Genomic DNA, 11,101 nt, shown 5'->3' on the forward strand with positions numbered 1-11,101 from the left:
TCAGGGGGACCTATTATTTAAAATGGAGATAAGCAAAATTTTCTATGGGCCAACATATTAAAAATCATTCAGAATAACTTTTTATTAATGTGATGAGTAAATATATAATATCTGACAAAATAGAAGTTTAATAATATCTAATGAATAAAATATTACAAAGTAGACTCATTACTCCTACAAAATTTATAAGAAATAATCATCAAAAATAAGTATTTTTGCTCATTCTACACTTATTTATTTAAATTTGTATTTTCAACAGTATCTGACAGAAGTGTTTAATAAGTGGTTGTTGAATTGAAAAGAAATGTTCTTTACCCCAATTATAGATGGGACACCACTTTGAGTTATTTATTATTGAAATATATCCAAGACCAGGTGATTATTTCCCTATAGGATGGAAAGAGATGGTGGCATCACTTCTTCAAGGTCCTTTTGACAAGTGCCCTTCAAGTTTTCTTTTCCATGTTCTTGATAGGTTTCATTACAGAGGAATCATCTTTTTCAGCTTGCTTTACATGAATGTCTTTATGTGGATTGCCATTACATGCCTTTGCTGAGATATTAAAATAAAATTAAAATCAATTCACATTTATTAAATATTTACAGTTAATATGTATATACATGTTTGTGTGTGTATGTGTGTATATATAGTAAATATATATATAGTAAATATAAATATATATATATATATAGTAAATAAGTGCAGAATGATTGGTATTAGACTAAGCACAGATTAATTTAAATGCCTGGCAAACAAAATATTTAAATCATGTATTATAGTAGTCATGGATAAAAAACATCTGAATGTCACCCACCTCCTAAAGTCATCAACAGTGCCTAAAAATATCCAGAGCTTATTTTGGTGCATCTGATACTGAATATGACTCAACTATTTTTAGATATTGTTTCAGAAAGCAGCTGAGGCAACAGTGGCACGATTTTGTATTTAGATTTGGCAAATATACATGATTCATAATACAGTTTTTGGACCTGATTACACTGGCCACCCAGACTCTAGGTCACTGGTCACTTAGTTCTAATGTGAGCAGCAACTAAGAAATTTACCTCCTGTTGGCCCACAATTTTGCTAGACACCAAATTTAGGTAAACAACTAGAGGAAACTGAGTTAAAAAATATATTTTTTAAAATGGTAATAGCCTACTTTACAATTAATTTTGGCCACTCTATTTGATTATTAGACTATTTTCAAATGAATAGCCTGTGGTTTCAGTGCCATTACATGCAATCTTAAATGGTAAAACTAAATTCCGATAGTCTAGCTTTTTGCCTCTCTTCCTTCCATTAACTTTCAGATTATGGTAGCTGGCCTGAACAAATCAGGCCAGAAACAACTGAAATGGAATCCCTTTAACATATTTAGGGGAAAAAAAATTCAACACTTAACAAAATTATTCTCACTCATACAATTGCCAAAGTTGAATTCACACCATTCATTAATTCCAGATGTGCCAATTAAGAGGCACCATGTATATGGAATAGGATTCAAAGAAGTAAAAATAAAAGTATGTTCACAGTTCCACCCTGATCTGCCTTGTCCAGTGAAGGCTTCCTTCCATAAATCTATCGACCATTCTAAATGGAGAGAAAAAGACCACCGGAGTGAGAATCATAAAAGAGCATCCAGAGAATCATAAAAGAGAACATTGAGGAAAAAAATGGGAGAGGAGCTATTTATAGCAGTTGATACATTATTAAAATTGTAAAAGCAAAAATCCATTCCGCATCGAGTCCTGAAGTAATGGTAGCATACAGATTTCCTGAACACTTGAGAGCTTTGAAAACTTTCCAAAAGATACCAGAAATGAGGAATATTCTTTAGCAATTCAAATAGTGGTAGATATGTTTTTTTGCATAGTACATCCATTTCCCAATGGAAAGAGTGACTCATTACCACTTGAAGCTTCCCACCTTTTCACTGTAGGTCCCAAATCCCTTTCTGTTCCTAGTCAGATTCAATTAGGCATAAGGGAAATTGGCAAGAAAGTTAAAAAACACAAAATCAGAGTTCTCCCTACAGTCTCCTTCCCATGCCTCTCTTCCCATCATGACCTCTCTTCCTCCATGCTTCCCCTACTGCCCTGCCTTCTGCTCACACCCTCCTGGAGCTTTTATGGCAAATATTACTAACAGAAGGTTGAGGCAAATTGAAAGAAAGTATGCCTTCCCAGAATCTTAAAGTGAAACTACGGGTATGTTTTTTCATAGAAAAGTTGCTATTCAATTCTCTTGAATTCTATTATAAGTACTATATGCATCAGGTACATGATGAAATAAAAGGTGTTTGATGGATTGGCTTCACATCTGGTTATTGAAAAGTGGGCTCTGAAGAACACTCATTCTATAAGGCCATTAAACAAAGCAAACCTATAATAGTAATGTGTGATTGCAAAGTTTGAAAAGCATTTCATTCTTTAATATTTACAATGTATATTAAAATATACAAGCTCTAAGAAATCATGTCTAAAATAAAATCTCTTGACATTGCTCTACCAGACCCACTATAAAACAAAAGCATTAACAGTCACCCCAGTGAAATTTCCTCTTAACACTTAAGGAAACATGCTCTTTGGCAGAGGTACACAGTTTCTATAAAGGACCCAATAGTGAATATTTTAAACTTTGTAGATGGTTTGACAAATAAAATACAGAACACCCAGTTAAAGTGATTTCAGATAAATGATAATTTTTAGTAAAATGTGTCCTAAATATGTCCTCCAAATTATTTTGTTGTGTTTTTCTGTTTTTATTTGGTAAATCTGGCAAGACTACTTTGTGAATCATACAATCTCATTGGTACTACCCAGCCTTGCTGCTGTGGGGTAAATGTTGCCAGAGATAAGGCAAAATCAGCATGCATGGTGACGTCCTGTGCTATTTGTGAACACAGAAACTTGAACTTCATTTCTGTTTTAGTCAGCTTTTTCGCTGCTGTGACTAAAAGACCCAACCAGCACAATTGTAGAGGAGGAAGAGTTTATTTGAGGGCTCACCATTTCTGAGGTCTTAATTCATAGAGGGCCAGATGCATTCCTTGGACCTCGAGATGAGGCAGAACATCATGGTGGAAGAGTGTGGCAGAGGGGAGCAGCTCACACAGTGATCAAGAAGCAGAGAGGCAGGTCTCCACTTGCCAGACACAAATATGTACCCCATAGCCACACCCCCAACAAACCACTTTCTCCAGCCACACCCACTTGCCTCCAGTTACCACTCGGTTAATCCATTCGGGATTAATTTACTGATTAGGCTAAGGTTGTAACCCAATCATTTCTCCTCCGAACCTTCTTGCATTGTCTCACACGTGAGCTTTTGGGGAATACCTCACATCCAAACCATAGCAATATCTTTGTCATGTATAGGAAATATTGTTTCAATACATATTTTTAATAATTAAAGATGTCAAAATGATTCTTCTGGGCTATACAAAAGAGGCCATGGGCTGAATTTGACTCATGGGCAATGGTTTGTTTTAATATAAATACTTTCTAAATTAATAGGGTTTAAGCAAGCGACTTTTTGCTTAAATACCATGATCAGCAAGTATCTGTATATGCCTTAGTACTGACTTATCTCCATCTGGGGAAGAATTGAGTTTTGAGCTCTGCCAACAAGCTTCACTTTTTTCAGACTCATCTCCCTAAGGATAAAAACTCCAATCTCACAGTAGCGGGAGTTGTGATGGACTACATGGCCCCTCTCCCTACAAAAAGCAAACAGCATAACAATTTAATGCATAGTTTTAGACTGAATGTTGGCGTAGACCAATACTTTAACTATTTTAAAACTATATTAAAGAAATTAAAACAAAAAATATCCATTTTGACAGACAAAATGTTAGGACAAAAACTTACGTAAAGGAGCAATTCTTTGCCTTGAAATCTTTGAATTGTATCTGTGTCCAGAGCCTCGGGAAGGAAGATGATCAAGAGTAATTTCTCCCACTGTTGGTTTGACATCAAACCATGCTATAAAAGATAAACATAAAAGTTATTTTTTTTAAAAGTCAAAATGCCCATTGTCAAACTAAGACACCATAATTTAAAAGTTAACCAAATTATTTGAACATCTGTTTTATCATAATCCTAAAACTACTGTGAATACATAGGTTAATAACCCTTCTCCCCACATTGTTCACAGTCTTTAATGCACAAAATAGTTACTTTAAAAAAGTTACTTTATAGGTAATATCTTTACGTTCCTATTTTTGATACATTTTTCAATAGCCTATGTACAAAACAGTGAACAAATCATAAGTTTAATTCATTCCAATGAAGTTTTAGAACCAATACAACTGGGGTACCATACTACAAATCAAAAAATAATAAATTAACAGTACCCCAAAACTCTGTTGTCTCTCCCAAATAGAATCCTGAAAGGAAAATGCTGTCCAACTGCTATCATCATAATTTAGTTTTTCCAAATTTATATCTTACATAAGTGAAATCATTCAGTACCTATTTCATTTTGTAAACATGTTTATACTATAAAAATGTGACAAAATCGTTTTCACACAACCCGTATTTCTTTTTAACTGATCCTATAAAAAGCAGTACTTGGGAAATTTCCCTTGCTTCGAAAGGTCACTTGGTCATTTGCTGTTCAGCAGTTCATCCTTCACTGAGACTGTAAGAGGTATCTAAGGTCATTTCTACTCATTGGTCATGCTCTGTGGGGGCTGAAAAAAAACCTGATCACTAACATTCCTAACTATAATTATTAACATTAAATACTTTGGCAACATAGGAGAAACTTTTACAATCAGCAGTCCCAAGAAACAAGACTGGAGATAGAGCATTATTCAAGAATCCAGAAGGGTTGAGGTGATAGTGGATAAAGAGGTAAATTCAAAAGAAGACAACAGAGATAGTTAGATCTACTCAAAAACAGACTTTTAAAAATAAGAATAAAATAAGTAATGAGTTCTGTGTTAGTCACCTACCTGTTCATCACTGTGGCCAAAATATCTGACAAGAACAACTATGAGGAAGAAAAGGTCATTTTCAGCTCCTGGTCCAACTCTATTGCTTTGGGCCTAAGGTGAAGCAGACCTTTATGGCAAAAGAGCATGGCACAGGAAATCTGCTCAGCTTGTGGCAGCCAGGAAGCAGGGAGAGAGAAAGAGCAAGAATCCAGAGACAAATTGTAGTTCAAGGGTAAGCCCCCAGTGACGTTCTACCTCCAGTACACCTCACCTGCCTACAGTTACCATAGTACAGTAGTCCTTTCTAATTATTAATCTAACAAATGGATTAATCCATTGATCAGGTTACGGCTCTCATAATCTAACCACTTCATCACTGAACATTCCTGCATTGTCTCACACATGAGCTTTTGGGGAACACTTCATATCCAAACCATAACAAGAATTAATTTATGGTGTTAAAAATAACCTGACAGAACTAAAATGATGGGCAACAAAAGAAGAGAAGTGTGACAAGAAGTGGACAAATTAATCACGTCTAAGGTTCTTATAGTTTGAGGAAGACAGTAAAAATGTTAATTTTACTAATTTAAAGATAAATGGGCATGTTAAAATTTCTAGGGTAGTACAAAAAAGAGAATTTTGAAAATTGGCACTGGGAATGTCTTTGGAAAAACATTCAGTCCAAAGCGGGGGAAACTGATGAAACAAAAACAAGAAACAAAGAGAATAAAAAAAAAAAAAAAACCTCAAAATAATATGCCATGTTATATTTGCATATAAATGCAAAACATAACAATAGTATTAGTGAATTCAGAACGGTAAGAGTTGCTCTAAATGAAAAAGGCTCATTCTAAAGGATACTTCATTGAAGAACAAATTTGGAGATTTTATGAAGTGTAGACACTTAATTATAAAGTAATAATAATTAAGACAATATGGGTGTTAAAGTGGCACTGTGTAGACAGAGTTGAATAGAGGGCTAAGAAACAGACTCATACACAGAAACTTGAAACATGAGACAGCATACAAACCAGCAGGGGAAGAATAGACTATTCAAAAAGTGGCACTAAACAATTAGGTCTTCATATGAATTGCAGATGAATTAAGAGCTTAAAAAGTAAAAGGCTCCACTTTATCAATTTAAATACAAGAAAATATAATGTCATGGCAGAAAAAGTATTAACTATAAAGTTTGTATTCATTTTCCATTTTTGCCATAACAAATTACCATAAATCTTATGATTTATAACAGGAACCATTTTAATCTCAGTACTGAAGTCTGAGTCCTCTGTTTAAATTCTCACAAGGCTGAAATCAAAGTATTGGCAGGGCTGCATTTCTTTCTAAAATCTTTGGGGATGAATCTGCTGGCAAGTTTATTCAGGTTGTTGGCAGAATGTACTTCTTTGCATTTGTAGGCCTGCCATCCTGCTTCTTTGCTGGCTGGCTATCAAGATAGTTTTTTGCTCCTAGGAGCTGGGCATATCCTCTCATGCCTTCCACATCACCCTTGCAGCAATGGCAGATTGAGATCCTATCACACTTCAAATCTCTCTTTGGCTGCATCTTTCTAATTCCAGTTGGAGAAAGATCTCTGCTTGTAAAGACCCATGTGATTAGTTTGTGCATCTGAATAATCTAGCACACAGTTCTTAAGAGCCATACTTTAATTACTTACATCTGTGAAGGCTTTTTTACAACATAACATATTGGTAAATTTCAGGGATTAGGGCCTGGACAACATGGTGACCCAATTTACCTACTACAAACTTTGATAGAATCAATTTCTTAAGTAATATATATGGATGACAATAAGAATAGCATATATATGTATATTTAAAATGCACAGACATAACATATATATGATACATAGATAAAGCTTGTTTTTAATCAAGGAAATTATAAAACAGGCCACAGGACAGAAGTTACCCTTGGAAGGGAGTGAGATGAGTGCATTTAGAGGACATGCAGAGGAATGTACAGGTATTGGTGATATTCCATTTCTTAAACTGTGTAAGGTTTACTGTGTTAGTCAGTTTTTCATCACGGCAACCAAAATACCTGACAAGAACAACTTCAAAGAGGAATAGTTTATTTTGATTCACAGTTCAGAGGTCTCAGTCCACAAATAGCTGACTCCATTGCTGTGGGCCAAGGTGGGGCCAAGCATCATGGCAGAAGGGTGTGGTAGAGAAAGAAACTCAGCTCGTGGAAGCCAGCAAAGTGAGCAAGAGGGAGCAGACAAGATAAACCCTTCCAGGAATTGCCAGTGACTCACCTCCTCCAGCTTCATCCCACCTGCCTACAATTACCACCCAGTTAGTTCATTCAAACCAGGATGGACTGATTGGGTTTCAGCTTTCAAAATGCAGTCACTTCACCTTTGAATGTTTCTTCATTAACACAGGAGCTTTGGGGGGACACCTTATATCCAAATCATTAACCAATAAATATTTAGTCATTGTTATTAGTCTTTTTAAAAATTGTTTATATACATTACATATATGGATGTGTGATATATTTCACAGCAAAGTTTTGTTTAAAAAGGGAAAATTTCGAATATGAAATTCTACAAAAAGATTAATAATCTGAATTCTTTCATTATTCACAAATTCATAAGTAAAGCTAGAGATCAGAACAAAACGAAGAAGAGAAACCAGAAATATAAGAGATGAAAAATTGAACAGAATAAGGGAGGAAAACAAAACACAAAATACTCTCACAATTTGGGGAAAGAGGAGTTAAAGTTTTCCTTTCCTTCCAGAGACCAGAGATAAAGTGGTTCTTTCCTTCAGAAACTGGAGTTCAAAGGAGAAAGAAATTCTAATGATCTGCCCCATTTCCTGAATGGTTCGGGTGCCATGGAAAAGATAAGCTTCTAAGTGTTTGGAATCAATATGAGTGGTGTCCTAAATAAGTACTAGAAAAGAAAAATAAACATAGAAAAGGAGAATGATATTGAAAGTTTACTCACTTTGTTTGCCACCTGCCTGGAACTCCTCTGATGGCAAGTGCTTTGGAAGTTTTGAAAATTATTTCAGTGATATCTCTGGAAAGTGGTCATGAGTCACCCTGATCTGCCCCACCATCCAGCACAGCCCACACTCTAGACTGCTTTTGAGTGAATGGTGGTAACCCAGGTTTTCCCCAAAGGAGGTACATCCTGATTAACTGTTAAACATTCCCATCTTCTTTGAGTTCATAGGTGAACTTTTTTCTCATAAAAGCTTACATGAGTAGATTGGCAAATATTTTTTCTAAAAAAGGAACCCTATGTTAAACTATGCTTTTAACAGAAAGAATAATTATAGGTCACTCCAATGATAACAAATCATTCTACTGCTAACCTAAGTGAAGGCATTTAGCTAGTGACAGGAAGCAAGCAGAAATAGGGCCATGGCAGGCTTTTCTTTCATCTGTGCTCAAGAATAGCCTCATTGAGTTTGGAAGTACTCAGTTGACTATTTCCAAGGAACACTTACTTGGATTCAATTTTCTGCTTAATTTCCTTTGCAACATGTGTAAAAGGAAGAGGAACTCTACTTTAAGTTCATTGTTGAGGAGGTTGGGATTGCTTTTTAATTCTGATAACCTAATGTTATCCTTAATAGACCTTGAAGCTGTAGACCTGGGAACCAGGGGTAAATTCATCTGGTAACCATAGTCTGTGAAATTCACGAAGTCCTCCTGAATACTTTTAATTCTGAAATAAGAAAATAATGTTGACAAGTCACATGTTAGTAATGAGATTTATATCACCAAAAATTCACATTGATTGTACTACTAGAAAAATTTTAAATAACTTACTGTCGATGTGTTAGTAAAGTGTAAACCTCTTGTATCAATATTTCAGGTACTCCAGATTTACAATGGATTGTTCCGTGGATTAGTTCTTTGGGTAATTTAAAATTTTTTTTTGCCAGAAACTTTAATAGTAGAAAGAATATATTTTAGTCATAAAAAATACTTCAAAAATCATCAACTTCTATGAATTCATTTTAATTCCTTTGGTCTCTCAACTGATTTTCTGATGTACAGCATTTTAATTATCAAAAGATAACATTATTGTTCAGCAAGAAAAACAACCATATTCCCACTCATTGGAGTGAGCATGCTCAATTTCATAGGTGACTCATGACATAAATGACTGAAGTTTAGTCAACTTTATGATACATGGAATAAATAGCCAACTCAGCAGCACAGGATCATAGCACAGTCACACACACACATACATACACACACACACACACACACACACACACACACACAGATATCTATGACATTGGGAGTGCACCTTTAAAAATAAACTTCTTAACTATAAATGATTGCTAATTTACCTTCTCTATCTGTGCCCAGTTATCCAACTTGACTTTTAATGAGGTTCCATTTTCAAACGATGATAATTTAAGGTCCCAGGGGTAATATATACATAATATTTCTGCAATCAGGAAGCCATTTGAAAAATCTCTGATCCATAGCAATAAGGAAATGAAGTATCGTTAATAATAATTTGTATTATTTTATGATCAATACCAATTTAATATTATAGACAGAAAATATGTTGTAAAATCTGTCTTGTTCCATCACTGCTCTGAGGAGACCTACTACGCAATAACATTTTGCTAGGATTATGTACACATCAAAGACTTTGATGTTCTTTTAATGAACCCTAATTATTAATTTGTATTGAATCTTCATTTTAACAAGATCCCCAGGTGATTCATATGCACATTCGAAGTTTCAGATGCATCTTGTAAGGAATACTGAATACCGAAAATAAGTAATCCAGAGTCCTTCCTGCATAAGATTCAGGGTCTTGATTTTATGCAATTTAGTTTGCATTACCAAAGCAACTGCCAGTTATATTCAGGGTGGTGACAGTTAAGCACCAACGTTTTAAAATCCCTGATAACCTTGACACTAAAAGTCATCTCTAAAGGAGGGAAAATTTAACCTCACTAGTATGAATGCTTATTGCCCTTGAAAAAGTCTTGACTACTTTAGTATTTTCATAGTACCAATGCAAATTCCATGTTAGCTTAAATCGACAATCTAATGATTGGTTAGATAAACAAACGGAAGAAATGCTTCATCATGTTTTCCATAAGCCTAGTTTTCCTGTGTATGCGTGGGTGCGGAATGGGGCTGGTGGTGAGAGGGGAGTCTTCAACCAAAACATAAATCAGGCCAGGGTAAACCATCCTGGGGCGCAGGGCGTCCTGTGCTGAAGCCCAAAAGATCAAAAAAGAGGGCCTGGGCTCCCTGGGTCTTTGAGGCAGGACGCGCCCACTTAGGGGGCCAGGGCCTGACTTGCTCCAGCACCTGAGGATGTTCCTGGGGAAGAAGCTGAGATTCAGGCCCTGGAGCCAACGCAGAATGGAAGGAGACAGGCGGGAGCTCCTCGGGGGATGCGGATAGACCAGACACTTCTTGGGGCTCCCTCGGTGGGGAGCTGCTGGCTGTGGCAAAAGTGACAGCGACTTGGCTAGGGCTGCCGCCGGCATTGTCAAATACTTTTCTTCCAGGCCGGCGGCAGCCATGGCGCTTTCTGGGTTTCCATGGCAACCATGGCGGTGGGGTGGGGTCTTAGGTCCAAAGGGGCGGGGCCTCGGCGTCCAAGTTGGAACCGCGACCGGCCCCACCCCGGACCTATTGATTTCTGGAGTTCAAGGGTGCAGAGCGCTAGTTCGGGTGTGAAATCCCTGGTCCCACGGGTCTTGTAGAGTCCCGGCAAGTTTATCCCTGGGCAGAGATATCTATCTCGGTTTAGTTGGTTTCGCTTGCAATTTAAAAGCTTTATTTTTTTTTTTTTATTTCCTGCTTCTACATTTTGTATTTTAAATATTATGGTTTCTGCCCAATCACAGGCCTATTTTCAATCAAACATTTTGAAAAGTTATGTGAGAAAGTTCCAGAGGACAGGAATAGTTTCTGTTTGGAAGTTGGAAGCAATTGTTGTGTTTCAAAATCTCAAGGAAAAAAATTTCAAAATTCAGTCTGCCTGTTTTCTTAATCATCACATCCAGCATTCAAAAAAAATTACATAATCTTTGAAAACAATTTGAAGATTAGATTTTCACACTTCATCGTGATGCCCTCGTATGCCTGATTCGTTCCTTAATTCAACAAGTATTGAGTCTCTACTATGGCTGGGA

At 36.2% G+C, this 11,101-nt stretch overlaps 1 protein-coding gene across 1 annotated transcript; it reads right to left on the bottom strand.

Moving 5' to 3' along the window:
* Nucleotides 1–446: 446 nt before the first annotated feature.
* On the bottom strand, nt 447–10,486 carry Spata4 (spermatogenesis associated 4). The gene is made up of 6 exons (XM_047547877.1): nt 10,269–10,486; nt 9,284–9,413; nt 8,754–8,872; nt 8,429–8,649; nt 3,874–3,987; nt 447–553 (listed from the first exon to the last, which is right to left on the bottom strand). The coding sequence occupies exons 1-6, from the start codon at nt 10,484–10,486 to the stop codon at nt 447–449; spliced, it is 909 nt and encodes a 302-aa protein (XP_047403833.1).
* Between the last annotated feature and the right edge of the window lie 615 nt (nt 10,487–11,101).

The sequence above is a fragment of the Sciurus carolinensis genome, chromosome 4 (assembly GCF_902686445.1).
Source record: "Sciurus carolinensis chromosome 4, mSciCar1.2, whole genome shotgun sequence".
Classification (NCBI taxonomy): domain Eukaryota; kingdom Metazoa; phylum Chordata; class Mammalia; order Rodentia; family Sciuridae; genus Sciurus; species Sciurus carolinensis.